Here is a 27,910-nt window from a genome sequence, read left to right as displayed (position 1 = left end):
AAATTGCAATAATTTATGATTTTTTTGTAAGTTTTAACCCGAATTTACCCAATACTTAGTAGGCTAGACAATTCAATTTATAATATATTTTTTTACTTTGAACATTATGAATTCTGTTTTAGAACTTTAAATCAAAATTTTAAGAATATTTAAGAACTTTTTTAAACGATTTTTAAGATAAACATCGTAGAGATAACGTTAGAATTCTTGGACAAATTCGGGTTAATGAAAAGGTTGGAGTGCCCCAACACACATTACATTAGAACATGATGTATCACCAAATAAATGACTAAATTTTTTTTGATTTTACTTACATGATTTTTCTCTCTGTTGTGAAATTAGGATCAAAGAATACGTCTAGTCTAGGTAAGATGAAGCATAAGTAGGCACGTCTCCTTGTAAATGTCTTCCTTGAACTCCATAAGAATTGGGATGATCTTTTGCTAAAACAGGTATTGGTACGTCCTTCTCTGAACGAAAAAAATTCTGCGTTGATGTTTTGTTTTTCGGCAATGAAGATTTTTTGTTTGAACATGTATAATTTCTTTGACTGAAACAACAAATCAAGAGCTAAACATAAAAAAAAAACTTCTAAGTCAAGATGAAACCTGAAGCAGCATTAGGATCTTCTAATTTTAATTGTAAGTTATTTGTTTGGTTTTATCTTAATTAGTAAGTTTATTTTAAATTGAAAATGTAAAAAAAAATGTTCTCGTAAACTCAAAAAATTGTTTGTTTTGAAATATTCGGAATAAATAAAAAGAAACCCTTAAAATTCGCTTGAAATCTTGAAATTTCCGTATAGTTAGGTCAACTCACGGCAAAAGACTGCAGGCAGTGCTAGAAACTTGAAAATTGGCATAAATGTTCCTTAGGGCATATAAAGTAAGGAAAATGAGTGCGGTTTGGTTTCGTCCGCTAAAAAGCATATGGCGGCCAATTTTCAAAATGGCGTCCTTTTAAGCTATAATGTAATCTAAAGTTTGTCGTAGGTGGCTGAAATTTTAGTATGTTATAGCTGGCATCAAGACCTTTCCAACGATAGGTCATTTGACTTCCTAGGTACCCTAGAACCTGAGATATTGCCATTTTTAGGAGTTTTTCTCTAGAAGTTAATAATGGCATATCTCACGGTTCTAGGGTACCGTAGGAAGGTCAAATGACCTATCGTTGGAAAGGTCTTGATGCCAGCTATAACATACTAAAATTTCAGCCACCTACGACAAACTTTAGATTACATTATAGCTTAAAAGGACGCCATTTTGAAAATTGGCCGCCATATGCTTTTTAGCGGACGAAACCAAACCGCACTCATTTTCCTTACTTTATATGCCCTAAGGAACATTTATGCCAATTTTCAAGTTTCTAGCACTGCCTGCAGTCTTTTGCCGTGAGTTGACCTAACACAAAATTCAAAGATTTCAAGAGTTTCTTGGTTGCTGAATAAGGCCCATTTTCAAAGGAATTTTATGTACTTTTTGTAATCAATAAATCCAAAGATTAGATTACGATGAAAACAGTTAGATTTTTTTAAGAAAAAAGAGCTAAAAAATTGAAAAATCTACAAAAATAATAGATTACAAAAAACGTAAACAAACAAAATAATGTCAAAAATGGATGCAACAATACAAGGCGAAATAGTAATTCTCTCTCGCTTTTACCACATGAAAATCATATCTTGCATCTCACTTCCACACAAAAATATTTCACACTTACCCTAAGCACGATGAAACATAGGTTAGAAGAAACATTTAAGTAATAGTTGCGAAGTTTGCTGCATTATGTCAAAATTTTCTGTTTTACTAACTTCATGCGTCATTTATCCAGCTGAGTAAAATTTTTTTCCCAAAGTTTTTTTTAGAGAAAAATCACTGTGAAAAGTTTTCTCAATATTGGATATTAAATAACGCAAGAGTTTTTGCAAAGGGGGTAAGTAAGAAATTGTGGGAAATGAAATTTTTCTTTACCCTGAAGACATTCCAAGGAAAAATGCGTCATTTTAATTTTATTTGATTACAAGATTTTCAGGGCTATTTTATAAACAAATTGTTGCATTTTCCTTTCTTCTCATAAACATATTTATAAACTTGATGGGGAAAATTAGAAGAAATTCCTTGTGGGGTTGATGGGGAAAATAGGGCACTGTGGAAAATTTTGCTTTTCATTTTGCAAAACCAATTATTTGACAGACCACCATCTCTGGGCTGTCAAAGTTGTATTGTTTGTGACGTCAAACGCGAGGAATTCCTTAATTTTTCACATTTTTCACCCCCTTTTCTCATTTTCCTCGGTGTAATAATGGGGTTAAATTAGCGTAGGAAAATATATTTGAAGGTAAAAATTAAAAATAGAAAATTGGGGTAAAATAACTCGGAAAATGGAGTAAATGAAGTTTCTTTGTTTTCTTTGCTAGATTTATATTTGGATTCTGTGTGCTCTAGTTGTGTGAACTTCCTGGAAATGGAATCCGATGAGGAATCTTTCGACAATGATAATGTTGATTCGGGAAACGTCTCAAGTGGCGATGATGATTTTGCCATGGAAGTGGATATCAATAGCTCCAAGGATCGTCAGGCAGAGCAAGATGATTATCCGTACGAAGTTCTAACAACAGAGGAGATTGTTCAGCATATGGTGGACTGCATCCGGGATGTCAATACTGTCGTTGAGGTAAGGAGGAGACTTTTCCTCAATATTGAAATTGTTATTTAAACGCTTTTTTGCTTCCTTTGCAGATCCCCGGAACAACAACGCGTATTCTTCTCAATCACTTCAAATGGGACAAAGAGAAGCTTATGGAGCGTTACTACGATGGGGACCAAGAGAAATTCTTCCGGGATGCCCATGTAATAAATCCATTTAATAAGCCCAATACAGTCAACAAACCAAAGGTGAAACGGTCCGGAACTGAAGAGTGCGAAGTTTGTTTCTCACAATTTCCACCAAGTGTAAGTACAAATACACTTCAATACATAATATTCACATTACAAAAATTTAATTTATATAATAGATTAATGCTATTGAGGATTTGAAAAGAATTTATCAATGGAAAATGCTTAAAAACATTTTTTTTCTTCGTAATTTCCCTTTTGTTTATATTTCTGTATCATGTTGCTGAGATAAGACTTCATTGATTGATCAAAATTATTAATATACGTCTATTCATGATGATTTATCTCTTTCTCTGTGTTTGTCAAATGATACACAAATGATACGAAAATATCGATTAATAGCTATAAGAGATCTTTGTTTGCTTAACATCTGCAGATGATGACGGGTTTGGAGTGTGGGCATCGTTTCTGCACAACATGCTGGGGTGAATATCTAACCACAAAAATCATGGAAGAGGGTTTAGGGCAATCGATTGCCTGTGCAGCACATGGTTGTGATATTCTTGTGGACGATGAGACGGTAATGCGGCTTGTGTCGGATTCACGTGTGAAACTCAAGTATCAACATCTAATCACAAATAGCTTCGTAGAGGTAAAAGAGAGAGAAAGCCAATGATCTTTTTTTCTCACTCTTCATTAAAGACTCTTTTAATTAACATAAATTACCTTTTACAGTGCAATCGTCTTCTGCGTTGGTGTCCATCTGCTGACTGCACGTACGCCATTAAGGTGAACTATGTGGATCCCCGACCAGTTTGCTGCAAATGCAAACATGTGTTCTGCTTTGAGTGCGGCGAGAATTGGCATGACCCCGTTCAGTGTCGTCTACTGAAGAAGTGGATTAAAAAGTGCGACGATGACTCGGAGACATCAAACTGGATTGCAGCCAATACGAAGGAATGCCCCAAATGCAATGTAACCATTGAGAAGGATGGCGGTTGCAATCATATGATATGCAAGAATCAGAATTGCAAACATGACTTCTGCTGGGTATGTCTGGGCTCGTGGGAGCCCCACGGATCATCGTGGTACAATTGTAATCGCTACGATGAAGATGAGGCACGGGCAGCGCGCGATGCCCAAGAAAAATTACGATCATCACTTGCAAGATATTTGCACTACTACAATCGCTACATGAACCACATGCAATCACTTAAGTTCGAGAATAAGCTCTATGCATCGGTCAAGGCGAAAATGGAGGAAATGCAACAGCACAACATGTCATGGATTGAGGTGGGTTAGAAGGAAAAATTTGCCAAAGAGTTTGGAATTTATTTTAAATTTAATCTAATTCACAAATATTCTCTCTTCGAGCAGGTTCAATTCTTGAAGAAAGCTGTGGATATTCTGTGTCAATGTCGGCAAACATTGATGTACACGTACGTTTTTGCGTATTACTTACGGAAGAATAATCAATCGCAAATATTTGAGGAGAATCAAAAAGATTTGGAATCAGCCACTGAAAAGTTGTCCGAATATCTAGAGCGTGATATAACGTCAGAAAATTTAGCTGACATCAAACAGAAGGTCCAGGACAAGTATCGGTAAGTTAAAATGTTCTTCTTTTTCACCTTTTAAATGTTTTATTTATCAAACAATTCGTTTAGATTTGGCGAGAATTCAACGAAATTGGTCTTTTGTTTGTTTATTCCAAATTGGTTGGGTTAAAAATAGATTGAATATTAATTAATTAGCTCGTATATTCCGCATTAATTCACTCAGAAATTATATAAAATACAGAGATGGTCATTCAAATAGAACCACTTATCTAATTTTCTTTTGTTTAAAACAAAAACAATGTTAAACAGAGAAAGAAAAGCCAAAGTGACTTCATTTTTATGATCATCATTGTATTTTTTTATGAGTGATAAAACGTTGAAAATCATTGGAAAAGGAATTAAATTAATGATATCCGGTAATAACTCAGAGAATATGGGATCGATTCTGTTAAAAAATCTTTTTTATAACTTAAAAGATTTTTAAGATTTTGACAGTTGATGTACTTAACACCGGAGGACTTTACTGGTACTTGCTACCAATTGGAACCTTAAAATCGTCACAAAATAAAATCTATTGGACTTATCTCGATGAATTTAGCATCTATGTGTAGGGAATTTTAATTACTTTAAGAGAGCAGAGAGAAAATGTCGAGAAAAGTCTTTTCTTTGGAAGATAATTGAGGTCAAAGTCATAATCCAACGTGGGGGATCAAATTGGTACTCATTACCAGTCAAAATCCCATACATTTTAGCCATGGTTTTGAGGTTATGTTTCCCCATATTTCCCAAATAAAGTAGGGGAGACCGGGGTAAAAATACTCAATTTGCGTAAATCCTTATCTGCAGGATTCCCCAAGGACAAGAAAATTTCCTCGATAGGTCATTCTTATAGGAAATTTCCTGGCCTACAACTTTGTCTCAGACCACTTTTCTCTATCTCCACGGGAAATATGAGTTTTCGAGCTTTTCCTAAACCCTTCCGCTTCTGACTTTTTTTAAACGCGGCGGGTAAATATAGTCACCAGTAGGCTAAATAAAGTCGGTCGAATTTTCCGACATTTCCAATGATTTTCCAACTGAGAGATTGATAGTAGTTGATAACTAAACTTCTCACCTTTTGATCCGCGACAAGGAATTTCACTTTTATACGCACTAAATCAGAGAATTTTGCGATTTTCTCAAACACGCCATTTTGCAACAAATGAATAGAAAATATGCCAAAAATTTCGATCTCCCATATGATTTACATGGGATGACTAGATCTACCCCAAGGGGTATGTTTTGATTCAAAAAATTGTAGAGAAAAATCATTAAAAGTTATTGAAGAATACACCTTGGCAACGTTTTCTGCACTAACCCAGGTAGTGAGAAAAATTATCAGATTGGAAAATTACTAAAAGGGAAAAGTATCGGAAAACGCGTTTTTCCCAATACGCAAAAGTTTGGGAAATGGGCCAAAAATTTATTTCCTTTTTTAACTTCTAAAGTACTGATCGGATAACCTCCAAATTACTGTCAAAAATTATAGGTTGGTAGGGCTTTGCACCCTAATTTTTTCCGATTTATATTTTGGGAGAAATTGGCATTTGAAAATTCCAAAATGACTATTTTTACCCCGGTCTCCCCTACTCTTGTTCACTTTTCCCCCGTGAAAGTCATTATGAAGTAATTTTATAGCCGGAAGTGACTAAAAATTTTCTTGAAAAATCAAAGTTTGTGATGATTTAGGCGCAATAATAAATTAAGCAAAACGCCAGCTAAAAAAGTCGTTTGAATTGGCAATTTTGCATCGATTCTACGCAATTTTTTTTTCAGTGACGATTTTCTCAATTAAATGTTTAGTAATTAGGTGCAGGAATGCTTGAAGGAGATCAGGAATTAGTGAAACTTTCGATCATCGTTCAATAAAATGACTAATAATTAATTATTGAGCATATTTTATCGGCTTGTATTTAGTACCAATTTAGTCCTCCACGTTGTGCCAAATGTTGGGTCCTCCAAGTGTTAAATCGTTTTATTGTCGTTACATAAATAAAAAACAAAGGATTTGCTGTTCCAGAAACATTCAAAAGGGTCCTATAAGAGTTCTGGAAAAATTATTTTCCTTCAAAAAATAATATCAAAGAAAGAAAATACTGCCAAGAAAAGATTTTTAAAAGAATCGGGCCTATATTTTTTTTTAAAGATTATTTGTTATTTACTCGCCTAAATTGGGAAGTCTGAAAATTCAAATTAATTTCTAAAATTAGGGTTAATTTCACAACATTAAATTTCATTTTATAGATACTGCGAAAAGCGCCGTAAAGTTCTCTTGGATCACGTTCATGAGGGATATGAGAAGGATTGGTGGGACTACACTGAATGAGCTCATTAAGCAGTCACACATATGCGAATGTGAATTTCCTAGTGAATTTCTAACACTTTTGGCGATGAAAAGAAAAAATTATGAAAATAAAAATCTGTATAAAAAAAACTACTACTCCCTTTTAGATTTGTGCCGTAATATTAATTAAAAAAAAACAAAGAAAATAAGAAAAAAATGAACCAATAGAAAAGATTAACATGATAAAAATTATAAATATAGAAACAGCTCTTAGTTGCCACACTATGTGGCATGTTAATAAAAAGTATTTTTTCATTAAAATTGGAATTTCCTTTATTCATCTAACGTGACGTACAGAAAACTCTGAAAAATTAAATCTATACAGAAAAGCTATATTTTCGATCAAGATTTAACTATTTTGACACCAAATTTCTTCAGCTTTATACTAAAAAGAAAAGAAAAGAAAATGAGAAAGAATGAAAGATAAATTTTAAAAGATTAACTATGTAATCGTTATATTGTTTTTAGAAAAAAAAAGAGAGAGAAAGAAAATTACTGAATTAAGATTAATGAAAAAAAATTTTAAAATGAGTGATACAAGAAATACTGTTAATTTTAACGTGTTTTGCTTATATTCTTTTTATATAAATTAACTTATAGTAATTGTATATTCACTCAGAAGAACAAATTGTTATTGTATTCATCTACTAAAGGTTCTAGGTCTCATATAGGCATTGCGTAGAACATCTCAAAAAGAAACTAATTTTTGGTTTTATCATCATTTTTTTATTTTATTGGTCGTCAAATTAAATTTTATTTTTGTATTTTTAACCTTTTTTTTCGTAACGTGGCGTATTTGCATAAAATTGTAATTTTTTAGACAATTTTTGTTTTTAATAAACAGAAAATAATATTCTAGTTTAATTCGCGATATCTATAGAGACCAAAATACTTCTGAAAATACTTCTTTGTAAATTCAGAATTTAAAAAAGTCCTGTTTTATGAAAAAATTGTATTAATTAGGAACAAGTTTAGGAAGGACTATGTAGGAACATGGTGAAAAAAAATGGACATGAACAATAAGTATATAGGTATGGAAATGCCATTTTTAGTACCAGTTACAAAAGGAAAAAAAAACAGAAAAACTTTAATCCTAATTCCTTTGCAAAAAAAATTCTCAATCCTCTGTGAAGAAATCCCTTCGGCAATAGAAGCTGAGAGAATCTATATAGAAATTTAGCTTATGGTGAATATATTAGGAGTAATAATGAGAGAAAAAAAAAGAAGAAAATAGAATGACAAAAATCCATAAATAGTGATTAATTCTTTTAAATCAGGAGGTGAGTCATGAAAATTATTAAGGAACAATCTAAAAAGCAAAAAAAAATGCATTGAATGAAACTAAACAGGATGATTAGATGAAAGAAGAGAGATTTAAATTTATTTAAATGCTAATTGTGTATTAAATTAGTAATATAATAATACACGGTTTATTTTTCAAACAAAGTACTGAAGTTTTATTTTTAAATCTCCTTCCCCATTGCGGCTATTTTGGTGGTAGAGTCACAAAACCCCGAAAAAAAGCTCTTCTTCAATTCAGCCTGACAAGCCATGTCCACTTCTACTCCAATGTCAATCAGACAAATTGCTAATTTTGTGGGCAAAAGAATGCGCGTACATATGAAAATTGTGCCGGAAGTTTTAATATTCTCATTACGAATGGTACTTTTGTGTACTTGTGACGTTGTGAAATCAAATTATTAAAAAGTAGATTTTATAATTGATGGGGAGTCTCATGATTTTCATCCAATGCCTCCCATCGTACATTGTGCGCCTTACTTTTCTCTCCCAGGCACACCAGAAGTGTGATGCTCAAAGGGCACAAGATGAGCTTACACTACACACTTTTTGGGTGCTTTTATATGTAAACAAAGCTCACTGTATGATCCCATTTACTTGATGACGGATAACGTACAACAGTGGCAATTAAATAGACTGAATCTTAGCAATATATATATATTTTTAATATGTGGTTTTAGGTTTCTTTTCAGTTAATAAATGGTACAATACCATGAGAAGGAAAGAAAACAGATACTAAATATAAATAGTGAAAATTAGTTTGATTCAAGTCCTAAAAAATACTCAAAATCAACTAGATATTTAAAAAAAAAAGGCTATGGGTTAAAATTTAACTATTAAAGTTAACCAAATTAATGTTTACTAATATTCTTCTTTTATATTAATTTTATTTTTTATTAGGATTGTACATACCATAGTAAATGGATGTTATTTTATAGACGTCTGACGGTATGTCGAGGGCTAAACAATAAAAAGTCTTAAGTTGGTTCGAGCGCCGAACAGACTTTCGACCTTTTATTACTTAGCCCTCGATGTACAACCCGTTAATACACAAATGAAATGAAATAAATGGTCCAATGGATAAAGTGATAACTCAGAAAATATCGAAAATATCTCAGATCGAATCCAGCAAATGTTTAGTTTTTTTTATTCAGGTGTGAATTTTCTAACTAATACATACAATAATCCCGAAGAACAGGGAAAACTTCTCTGGGCTTATATTCTCTTGAGGGACAATTCCCCTGTGATTCTCGAAGGCTTTTCGCGTTTCTTTCTAAGCACGGAAGCTTTCGGGAATTTATCACATGAATTTATCCCTCTTAGAGAATTCTCCCCAGAAAGTTTATTTTTATCAGGGGCCTGACAAGACTCTTTCTTAGCCGAACTTAGCGATATTTCAGAAGGCTTGAAATGAGAAAAAAATAGCACTGCCAAAGCAGTAAAAACTTTTAAGAATAATTTAACAAATTTTTCTTTTTGATGTAGCTTTAAAATATCAATCAGGTAGGTTTTCCTTGTGGTCATTAAAGGTCAATAATGTCACATCCATCCAAGGCCCCAGGATATGACCTGATCACTGGAGCGCTATTGAGAGAGCTTCCTGACAGCGTTATAATGCTCTTGAGGATTATATTTAATGCTGTGAGATTGCATTATTACGAGAAAAAATCTTCATTTTAGAGATCAATTTCTCTAATGACATTCACATTATGGCACTCATCTACATTGAAGGTAAATCTTTTAATGTCACAGGACGAAATCTCTCTGGACTCGGACTATATCAAGATTGAGCCGGGATCACAATATAGTCCAAGAGAGAAGTTATGACATCTTTGAGTTAGGGTATGACATTACAGTATTTCATATACTGGAGGAATGTGTAGGGTACGAGGAGCAGAAAGCCAGATTTGGGATTGGAGGATTCACGCTTCCAGAAATGTTGAGTGAAAAACTCCAAAATCCAAGAACATGCCATTAATTTCATTTTTTTGCAAGTTTATTTTAGATTCGTTTATCATTGTAATTAATTTATAAATGCCTAAATTTTATTGAATCTGGAAAAGTGAAAAGGATAAATTTTATGTATTTATTTTGTATATTAGGTCCTTGGCCAGTTTACAATAAACTTTTAATTCATTCATTCTTTGAGTTAAGAAATTCTATTACTGTAAAAAAACAAAAACTTAATGATGATTAACGAAGTGCTTTTACGATAATCACGGACGAGCTTAAAAACAATCGCGGTGGCATATTCTTCCTTGACGCACCAGGAGTAACAAGAAAAAACAAGTGATTAAGTTAATCCTCGCAAAGCACTGAAGGTAGGGAAAATAGCTTTTGTAGTGGCTTCTTCTGACATTGCTGCAACATTTCTTCCAGGCGGTAGAACTGCCCAGTCGAGGTGAACTAAAACGAAACAACAATTTACCTCGTTAAGGACATATAAGGACCTCCAATAGTTCCTTTTCGATTATGACTTTAATTTCCGGGTTTTTCGATCCGATGAAAAACCCGGAAATTAAAGTCATATATAATTCACGTCGGTAGAATCTAGAAACTTTTCGATTATATGTACCTATTTTTGTGCTTTGAAGCACAAACTCATAATAAATTTAATTCAAAGCTACCATGAATTTGTTTTTTTTTAAATTATTTTTTGAAAACTGTCCCAAACATTTTGCTAGGCCCTGTGCTTTGTGTTACACATTGTATGGTCACAAATACAATTCTTGGAGGCACACAGCCACTAAAATATAAATTTTAAAATGACCGCTAACCGCTGACTTTTGAAGGATCATTATTTTTGATTTGATATGATTTGATTTAGTTGAGATCTCATCTTGTTTGGTGACACACGCTATGCAAGCGCTGCTCTCTGTGCATTTTTCACATTTTACTCCCAGCTTTTAGAAGTTCATTTAACAGTGCAGAAAAAAATTAATTCAAAAAAGCGATAAATCATTAATGGGTTGAGATCCGTGAGTGGCAGCAATCTCCTTCGGATTTGCGGTATTAAAGAATGAAGTAAGTTGAGTAAAGTTACTCCAGGCACGCGTATTCTCATTTTTTTTCTTCCATACTTTGTATTTTAGAATTTATTCAATTTACTGTGAGATTACTTAATTTAATATTCCATTTCGTATAAATGGGAAAGAGCGTTGCATTGCATTTGACATTGATTCGTGCAATATATACAGCTAGCTCCTTCAATTACTAAACTAACGCTTTAATGTTGCAATCATATATACATTATTTAAAAGGATTAAACGGTAATTGCATTAAATAGAATGAGCTGAATTAGTTAGAGAATTTTTTTTTACTATTTTATATGCAAATATGCTGCAAAGTGAAGGTATGATTAATATCATAAAAAGTATTATGAAGGTACCTATCATACAATGTAAGGCTCACAATTCATATCCAGGCAAACAAATAATAAATCTTATTATTGAAAGTATTTATTAATTTACTATTTGACGAGTTTATTGTGTAGAAAAATTTTTCGGGTATTTATTTATGAGTAAGACTTTATCTTGGAAAATATGATAAACGCCGTAGCATTACCTCAAAACCCCCCGAATGGTGCTAAAGTGTTAATTTGCTAAAATGATTAAAAGCAAAACAAGTCAATAATTACACGGAGGTATCTTAATGAAAAGTGTGATAATGCTGAGATGAGCATGTTGTGAAAAGTTTACATTTATGATTACTGCTTCGTCAGGAGACTCCGAGATGATGTCTCTCTTTGCTAAAACATAAATCAATATAAGCAATAATATTTTGAGAAAATTAGATGAAAACCTGTTTTAAATACATTTCAGATAGGTAAGCCTAAAAGTTTGTTTGCAATTTTTTTTTCAAATTTATCTTTTATGTGGTTTAAGAATTCCAAATATTTGTTCTTAATATTAGAGGAATCTTTAAGTAAAAGAAAACTTAAAGATTCTTTGCAACATTTTTTTTAACATTAAACTTTTTAATGATATTTAACGAAAATTGTGATGAGAATAAAAGGAAATTAAATTCAGAAAAAAATTTATGAGTGAGATCAAGAAGATCAAAGAAGACTGTAAGACTTGTAAGCTCCATGATGCGAACTTTAATAATTATTCCAAATTAAATATACAAACGTTTATTCAATAATAATTAAAAGAAGTCAACAAACTTTATGACTAACTTTATATATTCGTGAACAAAATATTGGCAAAAAGTTATGAAGAATGGTGTGAAGGAGCAGCATAAATATGACACACTTTCCCGCACAAAAGTCTATCCTCCGTTGATTGCACGAGACGTCTCTCACAGAAATGAATCATCTCAAGATTAGTCATTTTTTTATTGCAGAAAAATATATTTTTAATGCATTTCTCCTGAAGAATATTTTGATAAAAATAAGCTTAAAAATTCTATTAATGCAAAGCTTTATGATGATTTTAAACGATCCAAATTATCAAGTGTTATGTATATTTTTCATAACATAGAAGGACAAAATAAATGAATACCGATATGGAAAACCGTTTTGCCTTAACCTAAAGTGATCAAATTAAGTTATATGAAAGATTTACAAGATCATATTGGCAGCTTTCGCGTGATCCAGAAAACATGTTATTTTAGTTAAATAACATTTCAAACTGTAGGTGCCACATAGAATCTTAGTGCGTGCCGCTTTAGAAAAATATGTTGAGGAAAAACAACAAATAATAAAAATCAAATGGGTTAAGGTACGAAGGTGAGACACAAATAAGGGTCAAGTTTTGTTGGATCTTCATTTAGACACTAAAATTTTCATATTTTTTTATCAATGAATTTTCCGTATCATGGACATACAAGCGTGCCATTAATTGTGTTCTTCCGTGATTTACTTGCTTTCAAAGCTCTCAAACATCTCGGATCTGATCTCTCACTGATCTGATGCAATACAGGTAACTGTTTGAATTTTCCATCCATAAATTCACCTTCAAAAATTCAATTGTTCTTTTGAAGATGAAAACAAAATAAACATCATTAGTAAAACTATACATATCGGTATTGCTTTTCTTTAATAGCACAAATCAATTAAATGAAATTGAGGAAAGTCCGTTTTTAAAATGTAATGTATACATTAACCTCTTAAACCAAATGAAATGCAGAAATTTTGCAGTTTTCATTCTTCTCAATTGTGTGGGAGTTAATAAAATTCATGAAGTGGTTTTTTGTTGTGCTTTTTTAACGAACAAAAAAAAGCTCCATCCTGATATCAAATCTCAACAAGTATCAAATCTTTGAAAGTCTCTTTTTGCATAAATGGGATTTCAATTATTCATTGTCGACATTAATTGCAGGTCAGGTTCATCACGTATGCAGAACTATCTCGTTACATTATCTCTATATTTAATACATAAACACCATTGTAAGTCAATCGTTGCTGCTGGGTACATAACAAATTCTTCTCATAACACTTTGCAGAATTACCTATGTGTTTTCCGACCTATAGAACTTAAGCTACACAATTACGGTCAATTATAATTCAATGTACTCGATCTTGAAAATATTAAGTAGGCAACTCTTTTGTTGGCTGATTGATGGATATACGACACATATATTTTTTTGCGTTTAATAAGCTATGGTGGAAATAATGTATTATATATGTTGATTTCCAACATGAAATTAATATAAGGAAATTGAACTTATTAGTTATACTACCTTTTCCGATTTTTATATTACTTTACAATGAGCTTTAAATATTCTTACGGAATGCAATAAATCAAAACATTTATGGCAGTTAACCCATTTCCGATCTAACGAATTTTTCTGTTCAAAAAAGTTTTCTAGGATATTTATTAGCTTTTTCGTCGTGTGGTATTTCTAGAGATTTATTCAAAAGGGAGTTGAATTGCTTTGTTATTAGAAGAACCTTAAAATTGACTTAAATAAAGTTTTAAAGTACCTAGGCTTAAAAAGGCTGGGGTCGTACAGCTTTAAAAATAAAAAAAGTTCGTGTTATGATTTAGGATCTTAAGATTTTGACAATTGATGTAATTCTGACGACTGACATTTATTTTGTAACGTTTGACATTAATTTTAATATTGTTTTTCTGCTATATAATTTTTCTTTGAAACAAATGATCTTTCATATAACCGTGAAAGATATTTTATAACGTTTGAGATTTTATTTCAAACGTTAAGAATTTATTTTTTTTAGAATTTGACAGCATTTCTAATGTTTTGACATTTCTCTTCTTATCGTTGTTTTTATTTTAATGCTCAAAATCTTTTTATAACTTGATATTTAGCAAACGTTTAGCCTTTCTTTAAAAAGAAATAATTATTTTTTTTATAAGGTCTAACAATTTTTTTTATGTTCTTTAATTTTTTTCTCAGCTATTAACATTTTTTCTTCTTTTTTGACACTTATATTCAAACGTAAGAAAACTAACATTTTTTTAATGTATTTTTAGCATTAAAAATAATTTCCTTTGACCTCTAAAGAAAAATTCTTACTGACTGAATTTTCAGGGCTTTCAGACGTTCAAACACACTTTATCCTTAAGTTTAAAGCTTTAAGCTTAATCAATTAGTCAATACGTGTTTAACCTTTGCTGTAGAAAGAAGAATTTAGCCTTACAATTTGGTGCCTTTTCTTCAATTAACCTTACAGTTAGGTGTTAGAATAAACAACAAAAGACCTAGAAGGGAAATATTTCTCTACAATGTATTCTTTCATTAATATACCTTAATATTCGGAAAAAATGCAAAATTTTCACTTCCGCACGCCATCCATTTTGGCAATTGCAAAAAAGCTTTGTTTTCTCCACTCAATGGCAATTTGCACGTGACTTTAAATACATTTTAGCAATGAAGAATATTCGTGTGTAGTAAAAGAAAAAAAATCGAGCAAAAATGTTAAAGAACTCACAGACGCTGTTTTTTTTTTGCATAATTGCTGTTTTGAGAGACTATATGCAAGTAGTGGGGCGATTCAGAAGCTCCTGTGTATATGGTGTGGAAATGTGGAAATCTCTATACATATAGCTGAATCTCATGGCAAAACTGACTGACACGGTAATAGGTGGATATCACATATAATACATTTTCATTCTTATTCAATGTAACAGTTTTTCGTTCATTCATACAAACCCTATCCGTGCATTTTGAGAGGTGCATCAAAGTACGAGGTATTCTTCTGCAGTTCTAAATAGTTGCGTCATAGCGAATGAATTAAATAGGCGCGTGTTTGAATTGGAAGCAAAGAAAAATTTCCAAATTAATTTGTGTCATAAAAGAGTTGATGCGAATGAGTCAGAAAATAAATTTTAAGGATTTGTGAGTTTATCCTTAGAAAAGTTTGGAGTGTAAATTAAAATTAATTTTGGGGGCTATAATAGGAACAAGAACGCATCGTCTATTTGTTAAAGAAAAACATGAATATCTTCCTATATTTCGAACGGAAATATTATTAAATTATATTTTTGCCAATTTGCGAGTTTTCGAGGAAAGAAAAAACTCCAACGAAAACATTGAACTGCAATTTGTATATGTTTGGAAATTCAATCGTCAGCTGTATGGAGGAATCAGTGATCTCTATGGCGTCAGTAGGTAGCATGGAGGAATTAATTGAGACGAAAGGTGATTCACGGGTAGCTTTTGAAAAAAAAAAAAAACGGATAGAGTTTAACCTCCAAAATCATCAATTCTTTCTCTCATTATGCATACCAACCTATCCGGTATGTGTATGCGCGAATTGCAAAAAAAGAGAATAAAAATATTCTTGAGACTTCATCTCCGCTTACGTTATGAGATTTGTTCTCTTTTGCCTCGCACGTTTCAACAAATTGCGTTGTTCCCAACAGACGAAATACCCCGGGCAGAGTGGAGCAGTCATGAAAGGCGTATATAAAATCTCTCTAAATTAATCAAAATCATTGTAATCTTATAATCTGATGCCACGCAAATAAGGCGCGCATTATACAGTTGATCAAATAAAACCGAACGTTTAATGCTAGTTAAAATTACAAAATCATCTCGTGAGAGATAGAGGGTGACGATTATATGGACTATTCATCTTTTGGGGGTGTTGGGAGGCGGGGGGGGGGGGGATGGGGCAGCTGGGATGTGTGTAAGAAGAATGAATTTCAGAGATAAGAGTGTGGATTTTGTTAACAAATAACACATCAAGTTCCTCGCTGAATCATCAGCTACATGGTGCGTCTTAAAGGAACTTGAGCACGTCTTAAGCTCAATTGTTCGCAGCTCCCCATGAACCAGGAAAAATTGATGAAATAATGGGGTCAAAAAATTTTCAAATACAGCCTCAACTTACATTAACTCACCTCTATATATAGCTATTACATTAGGGTATTAATAAAACAATTAAAGATAAAATCTTCAAGGGAGGTAAATAGGTTAAACTAATATGGAAGCTTTCTTCATGAAAATTAACATATTTTGCGAAAATAAAAAAAATATTCTCTACGTATTGATTATATAAAAATATACTGATATGTACATATGTATGTAGGTATGTTAAAAATATTTATTCTCGTGAATAATATTAAATAAATACAGATATAACGATAAAAATAGTCAATGTGCGAGAGCCACATAAGGTTTCTGGCTTTTATGAAATTTTCCTTCCAAAGTTGCATTAAAATGTGTTTTTTCTGGGAAATTTTTATTTTCCAAGTTCTAAAAGATAAAAACAAAATTAAGAAATAAACTTATTACCTCTTCACGCTTTTCCCAATGCGACATAATTTTATTCTATTGTTCTGTACAAAAAATCGGAAACATTTTACATCGTTTTACAAAAACTCCCCTCATAAAAATTAGTAATTAAAGTTTTTTTTTTAAAATAAATTCATGGTATGAAATTATGCGGGATTTCACAGACCCATAAAAAATAATATAGACCATTAATTTTATTGCCTACCTATTAGTTGGTATACCACAATCGTGGCATACCAAGTATTGTAATCATCGGAAAAACCGACCACCTCAGATCGGGCTCAAACTTGGTATGAGCACGTTTTAGACATCCCACATTACGAAAATGGTGGTGGAAAATTTTTGATCCGGCCGGCCTGCCGGCCGGCCTGCCGGCCGGTGCGCCAAACTTTGGCTTATAACTCGAGAACAGTAACAGATAGAGACTTCCGGTTTGAAGTTTTCTATAGAAATGTGGGTGTAAAATTTCATTTTTTCGCATTTTCAAAATCCAAGATGGCCGCCGTCCGCCATTTTGAAATACCGTCGACCAGTTCCCTTAAAGCTAGAGGTCTGAAATTTTAGTATGTTGTAGAGCTCAGTGAGATGTTTTCATCAACAAATCATACTTGAAAATCGGTCAAGCGGTTTAGCAAATATGGCGGCCTAAAGCAAAAAGTGTTTTTTCGATATAACTCGAGAACGGCTTGACCGATTTTGACCATCTTGGTATCAAATGAAAGGTATTGAGAAGCCCTACAACTGTCTAGAACATTTCAAGTTTCAAAAACATCCGTAAGAGGCGCTAAAAACAAAAACAAAAATTGCCTAACTTTAAGGGGCTATATCTCCCAACATCTGTTATCGTTTTCCTTTAAATTTTGATATGTTGTAGCCTGACTCAATATCTTTCATCAGTCCAAAAATGAAGAAATTCTATGTCACCGTTTAGAAGATATAGCCATTTGAAAAATTCTTGAATTTGAAAAGTTCTAAGAGTCATATCTCTTGAACGGATTGACCGATTTTGCTCAATTTGGTATCAAATTAAAGGTTTTGCAATTTTCTACAACTTTCTGGAACATCAGAAACCTCTAAAACCATTCCTTGAGGACAAAAAGTCCAAAAAACTGTTTTGGTCAAACAAAAATCCGCAATTTCGTGTTCTGGAGGTGACCTTGAAATGTATCGAAATATATGTCAAATTATAGCTTATTTCAATACCTTTCCAAAACTAGTCAAGAAATTTCTGTATGTGCAATGGAACTTAAGATATAACTATTTTTGTCTTTCGAATTGATGAATTTCATTAAAAAATCAACTTTGCCTACTAATACTACTTAAAAATTAAATTACAACGCATAGACTGACCCATCCGCGTTGTGGTATACCAACTCTAATAACTGGACGCGTTATGATTGACTTTCCAGTTCATTTGAATGCCCAAATAAGTTGCAAATAGATTTAGTTTTAATTTATTAATGCAGGGGTTTTCTGTGATCTTTTTTATAAAAACAAAAAATATATTTCTCTAGAGTTAATACAAGTAAATAACTCCACATTTTACACTGATATTTTGCTGTAAATTAATATAATTAGGGAAGTCCACATAAACACTTAAGACAAAGACGTAAGCACATGGACAACGCAATAAGCATAAAAAATGTTAATTTTTTTGCTTTAATTTTTTTTTTTTAAAATAGAAGACTTTAGTTTCCTTGACAGATAAGAAATTTGCACAAAAGAATTTTCTTGACTGATAAAATATGTTAATTAATTTGCTTTTATTCTGTGTTATTTTTCTTACACGCTTCTATTTTATTAAATTTTTTATAAGAGTACTTGTGGAAAATGTACAAAACTTATTAAGAATCTTTTTTATAAGCTTCTTTGAGATTATTCAAAACACAGCTAAAAAAAGGAATAGCTCTTAAAAAAATTCGTAAGTTCAAAAAATCAAACAGTTCGTCAAAATCCTTTTCAAAAAATCTAAAAAATGAATAAAATTAACTTAGTGTTGATTTCAGTCTCTTTTGTGAAGGATTTCTAACCCTTTCAGAACTACTTTACCTTTCTTTACAAACGTTCATGTTAATTTTTAACGTTTGATGATTTTTTTGAACGTTTGATGATTCTTTTAAATATTTGTCTTTTTTCTAATACTCAATGATATTTTAAGGCTCTGTCAATTCTTTTTCATTTACCAATATAATTTTTAATATGAAAATAATTTGTTTTGACCCTAAAGAAAATCCTGAACTTTATGATCTTTTTAATTGTTTAGAAACCCAAATACCCTGGCTCCCTAAGTCTCCGTCTTTGGCAAAAATGCCAAACCTAGTTGATAAATAATTCATATTAGATGAAATTATGCAAATGAAATGTGAACTAATTTGAAAGTTTCAAAAATGTCGCAAAACCTTCACTGATAATGAACAATAAATATGATTAAAATTAATTTACAATAGACAAGATATTTTTTCCATGACCAAGATAAGATCATTGTGGATTTACAAGTAATATCACTAGGCTGTCAGCTACCTGATGTAGTATAAAAGCAGGTAGTTCCTAATACACAACTCATTTTAGGGTGGTTTGCGTGCAAACCGCTCCGGGCGATTTTTTTGTGGAATAATTTCAATTTTTGGAAGTGAAAAATATTTTTTTTTGCTGGTGATTTAAAAAGTTTTTCCTGTGAGTATTTTTTTTATATTATCTTCGATATTATAATTATTAATTAAGAGAGTCTTCAAAGGTGTGCAAGAGTTAATTGGTCATGGTGAATCATGGAAATGTTCTTGGAAAGAACAAAATAGCTTTGTCAAATATTTTGAATTGGGAAAAATTTTTCCCCTCAAATTAGTGAATTACAACAAAAAAAATGCGTCTCCTAATTAATATTAAGTGATGAATCACTTGAATGTACCCCTAGGTTGTCGAAATCCTAAAAAGAAAATGTAATATTGGAAATAAATGTGTAAATTGGTTCAAATAACAATTTATTAACATTATTACGTACGCTATCACTTAACGGCCTTTTGAGAATTTTTATTTATGAGATGATTTTCGCAGAAAAACGTGAAGCCTTTATTTCCTCGGCCTGTCTCGTTAATACGTCCATTTGGCATTTTTTTTTCACGACAATTTGATATTAATATTCATAAAATATTATTCCCTAATAATGCGTACGATATTTTAGTCTGATCTATCCCGACACGTGTAAATAATTCACAAAATCCCGCCGATTAGAGAGCTTTTTGTGCTTTGAGCACTTTGAGCTTAATGTCTGTATATCATTCAGAAGAAAAAACTAATAATTCTACTCAATATTCGAGCGATTTTTTGCATTTTGCTAATATCTGTGAGAGGAACTAACAGATGAAAAAAATAATATTTACCACTACCTAGCAGGATAGTTTCGTCAGGTGTTAAGTAGAAACAATAATGATTAAAAAAGAAAGAGAGTTTATTAACTACACCATCGCCGCATCATACATATGAGGTTTGCTCAAAAGAGAGAAGGCTACAATGTGTGAAAATGTTGAACATACAATCATAATCCGACGTAGTCTCGCAGCCCCAATGCCCCCTACTTTTTGGTGAATCTCACATAACGCTGTAGCAAAAAGCGCCAAACAGTTGTGAAAACTAGTCAGTTACAATCAAACTCTCACAGGAGCAACATTGAGTAGTCTGTTACATTATAAATATTTTTGCTTATTTATGATCATTTAGGAGTCCTCGAGTGAATTTTTAATTGCAACCTCTACGTGAAGTTTATTTTTTTCATCTCAAAAGAGTTTTAAGTGAAACAAATTGCAAAGTGATATTAATAGGTCCGTTGTAATAGTTAATAAGTGTGCCTAAATGAGGATATTACTAATTCAATAATTTCATCGCAACTGGTGCTCTTTTTTTTGGGGAAAACATACCTATACACAAAGCTACATATATACCAACAATTTGCCATAATATATAGCAAAGATTGCAAGAGTGCTACAATAAGAAGGAATTTAATGAGAACGTTTAATTTGGCCAATCTTCATACATTTAAAGTGTGTGTGCTTATAGATTTTATTTTGATAATAAACAGCGAGAACGTTTTGTATTTATTCTCCTTCCCTGCCAACAGCAACGGCTCAACTCACCTTCGTGGAGTGTTTTCTTAAAGTACAAAGGTGAATTTAAATATCTAATTAGTTTAAGTGTCTCAAGAGGTACTGCATAAACTTGATTTTCTCCTCAAATCTTGAATAAATCAATCACCTATTTCCTGATTTCCATATAAATTCTCCTCCTATACTATACTATTCCACACAAATCAATGTCAAAAGGAAGAGTGTGATGGAGAGAAAAAAATGCTCTAGAAAAAAAGTTCTTCCACGCAACTTCCCAAGCTCTTTACAAACTTTGTCAACCCACCACACTGATTGATGCTATATATAATCGTTCCATTTGCGATGTATAGCAAAAGATATGAGATAAACTAAATTGAGGACTCTCGAGTTTAATCAATTGACAAAAATGTCGTGAACTAATTCTTCTTCTTTTCTACTCTTGTATTCAATGGCTCAAATGCAGACGAAGTTCAAAAGAAACTTCCTCACACTTTTCACAAAGACAACCCACAAGAACCCTTCCGTGTTTGGTGAGCTTTAGTGCATCTTCATCCCTTCATTTGACGATTCCTTTGTAAAAGTGGTGACACCGCAAAAAAACAATTCTACGGGACAGCATAGAATGGTAGAAAGTGATTCTGACACCAACACCTCAAGTAGTAAGTTTAAACTTCTTTAATAAAATACTATTTTAATATTTTTTTTCTATAATCTTGAACTATCCAAGAAAAAAATCTTTAAAATCTCGTAAGAAATATTCAAGAATTCAAGATTTCTTAATGATTGAACTAAAGAACATCATAGAATTTTAAAGTCAATAATGGGCTTTATTCAGCGACCAAGAAACCCTTGGAATCTTTAAATTTTGTACTGAAATTTCAAGATTTCAAGCGAATTTCAAGGGTTTTTTGGTCGCTGAATAAGGCCCAATTTAAGATCTTGAAATCTTGATACGGAGTTTCCAGAAATAAAATTTAAAAATCATTTTCAATGTAAAGATCAAAAAAAAATTTAAAAGGCTAAATTTTGAGAAAAATTAAGTGTTTAGACATAATTACTTTAGCTTCTCTACAAAATAAGACGAGATTTTAAAGAAACAATCGCAAGAGAAAATTCTCTACTCTAAATAACTTTGCTTTATCTCTGTGGGGAATATAAACATTTAAAGGCTTTCCACGCATTTGTGAAAAAGCTGTAAATCCTAAAGTCAATGCAAATTTTCAACTCAATTTTCATTTATTTTTGGCTTGAGTATCTTAAATTTTCACAAACGGAAGTCATTTTCTGAGTTTTTTTTTTTAAATTTCAAAATGTAATTTTCCAGAATTTTAGAGAAAATCCAAAGCTTGCTATTAAAAAAATCGAGAAATTGACGGGTAATCAACGAGTATTGACCTTAAACTTATATTTTTATCAATAGTTTAATAAATTATTCATTTTCGAAAAAGAAATACAAATAATTCTTAAGACATAAAAAATGCATTCATGTAAAATTAAAATGAATAGACTCGTCAGACGACTTAAGACGAGACTTAATTTTTAAAGTTTGTCATTGCTGAACATTAAAAAAAATCGATTTCCTAATTTTTGTCCCTAAAAAAATTTAAAAAGAGTTGCCAAGATTCTTATTTAGCATAAAAAGGATTTATTAAAATAAAAGTATCTATCTATATCTAATAATATCTAATATCTAAAAAAGTCATGTGAATTCGGTTAAAAAAAAAGTTCTATTACTTCTTATACGAAATTTCAAAAATTTTAATTTAAAATTGACTTAACTTTGCGATAATTTCAAAAACTTCTTGAGCATATCCGGGTTAAGTCTCAGGTTCGAGCAAGCTAAATAAAATCACAAATTTTTCTTAAATTTTCTAAGAATAAAAATTAGAAGGAAATTTGAAAAATTAGTAAATTGATTTTGATGATTAATTTCACCCCACTTTCCCCTAATATGAAAGACTTTGTGTAAAATACCAAAAAATTGCTTATTAAGCAGGTAAATAAACTCAACTTAGAAAACACCTCATAAGCAGGATTTTTTATTTGTTTTCTCGAGTGACTTTTAAATCACTAGTCACAATAAAATTTCCAAATAAATTTACCAAATTCATTAAATATCTTGTTTTGGGGGAAATTTTTGTAAAGAATGTTGTGAAAAAAAAATGCTAAAAAAAGGAATTTTTTTGCTTAGATTGAGATGAGTAATTATTGAGCAGAAAATTTTCTATTTCTACTGTTTGTTCTATTTAGAATTTTGCGTCATATTTTAGATCAAAGAGCTTAAAAAAACTGACTTAGAATGCTTTACAAAGCATTTGATAAAATGCTCAGTTAGCATAAATAAATTTAAATTCCTATTTTCAACAGATTGTAATGTAACTGATGATCGACTAAAGAACGGCGTTGGATCGAAAGAGCTAGAGCTAAAAAATATCTCTGCTCCAATAAATTCAAATTCACGTTCAGACTTTGCGCAATTAACCCTCGAGGCGTCCCACATAAAGGAGAAGAGTCTCAAGGACCCGGAGAAGGGACACAATCTCAAGGCGGACTTTGAGGAGGCCATCGAGCACGCAGGATATGGGCGCTTCCACTACATACTGCTAGGAATATGCGGTCTGGTGAGCACGAGCGAGGAGATGGACGTCATCTCGATGTCCTTCATCCTCCCATCGGCTCAATGCGATCTTAGCTTAAACACCCAGACCAAGGGATGGCTCAACTCCATCATCTTCATCGGGATGATGGTGGGAGCCTATGCATGGGGTAGCGTGGCTGATTCGCTGGGCAGGAAAAAGGTGCTCATTGTCATCTCCGTGATGAATGCCATGTGCATCGTGGCGTCATCCTTCTGCCAAACCTATGCGCTCTTCATGGTGTTTCGGTTTCTCAACGGTGCGGCGTAAGTAGAATTTTCTTTTGATTTTTTTTATGCTTAAAAATTTCCTTTTTAGGGCTTAAAAAATCATAGAATGTTTGAAGAAGAGCATAAACTTCCAATTTATGGTTCCCATTCATTTTATCTGATCCTCTTCGCCCCATTTTACGTTATTTCAATAATCTGGGATGTTGATATTTTTTTTCCAACACATTCATTGAGAAAATGAATAAAAATAAAACCCCAAAATTACTCCAATTTTTTGCTAATTAATAAGTCTGCTTCATAGTCAACGTACCTTCGTAAATTCATTGCGTTGCCAAAGTTTCCCGCAGTTAATCATGAATTTGTTTACTCTTTTTGCAAACTCTTCTGGGGTATTCACTACTACACTTTTTTTTAGCTATTTTACTACACTTTTGGCTAATTTTGCGCGTTTTTATTGAGCCCCATTTAACCCATCGATAAATAATGAGGCTTCAGAAGTAGCCGCATAATGTAAAGAATGGAGTACAAAGAAAATTGCCCCCATTTAGTAGATTTTTTTTCTCCAAATGAGATGCAATTATATCAAGGAAAAAAATAGTACGATGAGTCTGATACTCTCCTCATGTTGATGAGAAAAAAGATTTTCATTACCACCCGCAATAAATTAGAAAAATAATATAATTCTCACGTGAGAATATACAATCGACATTTGGATCTTTTTATAAATTTTATTTCAAAAAGCTCGTAAAAGCCAATAATTCACATTTAATTGAAATTACCTCCTTTCCGGTGAAGGGTAAATCACTCAATTTGCGCTTCTAACTCATCTATTCCAGATTGGGCGGGAGTGGACCGGTCATTTGGTCTTACTTTGCCGAATTTCAGCCAAAGTCCAAGCGTGGCTCCATGCTTAGCTTCATGGCGGCCTTCTGGACATTGGGCAACCTCTTTGTTGCTGGTCTAGCATGGCTGATCATCCCCTCGACCATTGGCCTCTACACACCGTACTTCATCTACAACTCATGGCGTATTTTCCTTATGGTCTGTTCCCTGCCATCATTCCTTGTTGCAGCATTGCTGCTGTACCTGCCCGAGAGTCCCAAGTTCCTACTAGCTCAGGGGCGCAATGAGGAGGCTCTGGCCATCTTTCGGGGTATCTTTGTCACAAACACAGGAAAATCCAAGGATCTCTATCCCGTGAAGGAATTGCTGATTGACTCAAAGCTCCAGAATGAACTTGAGAACACATCAAAGCCCATTAAGGGAAAGTACGTTACCATGTTGGCGGACATTATGGACAACAGCAAGCAACTCTTCATGTCGCCCATTGTTAAATTCACCATTATCTCCATCACGATCAACTTTACCTTCCACATTGGCTACTACGGCCTTATGATGTGGTTCCCGGAGCTGTTCAATCGTTTCGATGAGTACGCAAGGAATCATCCTGGCGAGGAGGCATCCGTGTGCGAAGTGACGAGTTACGTCGTTAGCTCGGGATCGCACTCAGACAGTGGCGTTTGTTCCGCCAAAATACCCAGTACAGTCTTCATGGAATCCCTCATTACGGTCGCATCAGCCCTTCCCGCCAATATCCTCGCTGTTATCGGCATGGATCGTCTAGGAAGAAAATTCTTCCTGGTCTTCAGTACAGTATCGGCTGGTCTTTGCTCAGCCGGGATGTTCTTTGTCTACAACAAGACACACAATCTCATTGTATCGGCTGTCTTTAGTGGCGTGATATCCTGCGGTAATGCAGCCCTTGACTGTCTCATCACAGAAGTCTTCCCTACACATCTCAGGTATGATTTTTTTTAATTTTTTAAATAATTTTCTAAATTTTTGAGTTTTTTTTTTTTAATTTCTTATCGGTTGTTTTATGAGATTTTTTGCTCTACTTTACATTAATTCAAGTTACTATCACGTTATCTTTTGTTGGAAGACGTTTTTCCTTGTTTTTTTTTATGATTTCTAGCGACGTTTCGACTTTATTGCATTGTATTGATTTTATTGGCCTAAGTATATGCTTTCCAGAGATTTTTCTGTAAATTTTTAAAAAGATTTATTCATCTTTAAGGTATATTTTACACCAAAAATTATATAAGAGAATAGACTAAACTCTGAAAATTGTAATCAAGTCGAAACGTCGCTGAAAAATTATAAAAGATAAGTAGAAATCATTCAAAGGTGATGTGATCGACCGTAAATTATTATTGCAGAAAATAAGAAGAATAATTAACCTAAAAACGACTGAAAATCTGTCTTCTTATTTTCTTAAGTAGAAAACGTTTCAACGGATAATTAGACCTTAATTTATCTTTAAGAATGTAACTTCTATATAAGAAATTTAACGTAAAATTGCTTTGTTTTTAGTGATTTAATTTATTTTAAAGATTTAAAAAAATAATTCAAGTAGTCAAGTTTATCAGGTTTTCATTTCTGATCGTCCGATCCAAAATTTATCTCAAAATTCTTTTTTGATCTTCGGATCGGAGAATTGAATTCAAAAACTTGGCTAAAAAAGATCAAAGTTAGTTTTCAAAAATTAAAGAATCTCGTTAAACAGTCAAGTCTTAACAGCCCTAGAGATCTAAGCTAGATCTAATAATGAAAATAAGTCCTACAAACAAAACTTTGCTCCCAGTTTTGTCAATCAAACTATTCTAACAACAGTTTTGATAAGAAATTCAATCTTGTCTTAAATCTATAAATCAATATTGAAAGACCTGAAAATCTTGACTCTAACTAGAATTCAAGCCAATATCTATGTTTTTTTTTCTTTTTTTAATTTTTACAGAGCTACAGGTGTTGCCATTTCAATGGTTGCCGCACGTCTCGGCGGTATTATCGGTAATGTTGTAATCGCCACCCTACTGGACATGTACTGTCCCGCACCAACATTCATTGTGGCCTTCCTGCTAGCCGGCGGTGGTCTCATGTGCCTCTTCTTGCCCAACACAACACGCACAGCACTTTCCTGATATCGGCTCAAGCACCACCCCCCTTATCCACCCACCAGGTGGTTAAAAAGAATTTTAAAAGAATTTCAAAATCTCGAATGTAGAATTGCAAGTAATCACCACTTCCTAGAGTATTTTACCTAAACTTTAGTTGTATGAAATCAAAGTTTTAAAAGAAAAAATGGGTGATAGAAAACTCAGATTAGATCTTTAAGTTAAAACAAGAAAAAAAATGTATGTATAGCATAACAGAAATAGCAAAAAAAATCAAGTTGAATGCTTCTTGCACATCTTTCAGTTGAAAAAAAATCCCCAATTTTTGTTTTAGTAAATTGATCCTAGGCCAGCCTTTGTCTTTTCCTCACAAAAGAGAGTTAAGAAGGTTCTTGTGGCTGATTGCATGTGTATTTTTTTTAGTATATCTCTGAAGGAGGTAAATGAATTACCGAGTTGTGCCATAACTTTTATCTGTATTGTATGATAAATCATCGTACCAAATCAGACTTCCTAATCCCTCCCCTGCTAATTCACAGATGCCAACCCCACCACACACCCCGCCCAACTACAATAACCATTCCCAATTTTCCCAATCATAAATAAACGTCTCATTAGCACGGTAAGGGAAACAATTAGTAGAATAGTGTGTAGTTTGCAGTATTTATCGGGCACAATTGGAAATTACACAACTTTCGAGAGATATTTTGTATTAAACTCCTCTCCTCCCCACAATTACCATTCCAATATTATGTATGTAGCATAATTTAAGACCAAGTGAGAAGAAAAAAATGTAATATTTTGCCTTTTAAATAAAAATAAATATGAATTTATAAGTGTTGTACCAAATACATTCCTTTTGTGATTTTCTTTGCATTAAACAGTTTTGCTGCTGTAGTGTCTACTACATCACTAACTGACTCCAATATAGAGGTAAAGGTCTGTGGAAAAGCTTTCAAGTTCACGTGAAAAAAAAACAGAGTCAAGTTTATCCAAAACAGTTTGAATTAAAATTGCTCAGACTCACTTAAAAAAAAACTATTTACTCCATTCTTTAACTCCCTGTCTCGTTCTTACTAAAAATCCCCCTAAAAAGAAAGAAAACTTCCTCATGTGCAAATATCCTCCAACTCACAGAAATATCATTTCGGATATCTAATTAAAAAATTCCAATTTTAATTGCTTTGTTCCATTGAATTTCCGTATGTTTTTTTTTTT

The 27,910-nt window shown here is 32.5% G+C and overlaps 3 protein-coding genes across 6 annotated transcripts in view; all 3 read left to right on the top strand.

Annotated features, from left to right (window-relative positions):
- Positions 1–27,910, top strand: part of LOC129786050 (putative fatty acyl-CoA reductase CG5065) — an 824,046-nt gene that overhangs the window by 234,594 nt on the left and 561,542 nt on the right. The gene's annotated exons all lie outside the window — the stretch shown is intronic.
- LOC129786067 (E3 ubiquitin-protein ligase ariadne-1) lies at positions 1,796–8,219 on the top strand. Of its 2 annotated transcripts, none has more exons than XM_055820869.1 (7): positions 1,796–1,929; positions 2,414–2,670; positions 2,736–2,948; positions 3,268–3,483; positions 3,567–4,124; positions 4,209–4,435; positions 6,674–8,219. In XM_055820869.1, the coding sequence occupies exons 2-7, from the start codon at positions 2,461–2,463 to the stop codon at positions 6,753–6,755; spliced, it is 1,506 nt and encodes a 501-aa protein (XP_055676844.1). In that variant the 5' UTR covers positions 1,796–1,929; positions 2,414–2,460; the 3' UTR covers positions 6,756–8,219. The 2 variants fall into 2 exon arrangements, with proteins under 2 accessions (XP_055676844.1, XP_055676845.1); XM_055820870.1 differs by lacking the exon at positions 1,796–1,929 and adding an exon at positions 2,215–2,334.
- On the top strand, positions 15,182–27,541 carry LOC129786029 (synaptic vesicle glycoprotein 2B-like). Of its 3 annotated transcripts, none has more exons than XM_055820798.1 (6): positions 15,182–15,226; positions 20,887–20,932; positions 21,336–21,531; positions 23,240–23,774; positions 24,575–25,540; positions 26,536–26,915. In XM_055820798.1, the coding sequence occupies exons 3-6, from the start codon at positions 21,495–21,497 to the stop codon at positions 26,717–26,719; spliced, it is 1,722 nt and encodes a 573-aa protein (XP_055676773.1). In that variant the 5' UTR covers positions 15,182–15,226; positions 20,887–20,932; positions 21,336–21,494; the 3' UTR covers positions 26,720–26,915. The 3 variants fall into 3 exon arrangements, with proteins under 3 accessions (XP_055676773.1, XP_055676770.1, XP_055676771.1); XM_055820796.1 differs by lacking the exon at positions 15,182–15,226 and adding an exon at positions 20,431–20,809 and having other exon boundaries at positions 26,536–27,541; XM_055820795.1 differs by lacking the exons at positions 15,182–15,226; positions 20,887–20,932 and adding an exon at positions 19,308–19,448 and having other exon boundaries at positions 26,536–27,541.

The sequence above is a fragment of the Lutzomyia longipalpis genome, chromosome 1 (assembly GCF_024334085.1).
Source record: "Lutzomyia longipalpis isolate SR_M1_2022 chromosome 1, ASM2433408v1".
NCBI classification, from domain to species: domain Eukaryota; kingdom Metazoa; phylum Arthropoda; class Insecta; order Diptera; family Psychodidae; genus Lutzomyia; species Lutzomyia longipalpis.
Note: the sequence above shows the minus strand (reverse complement) of the source record. Positions and strands in the feature narration are given on the sequence as shown.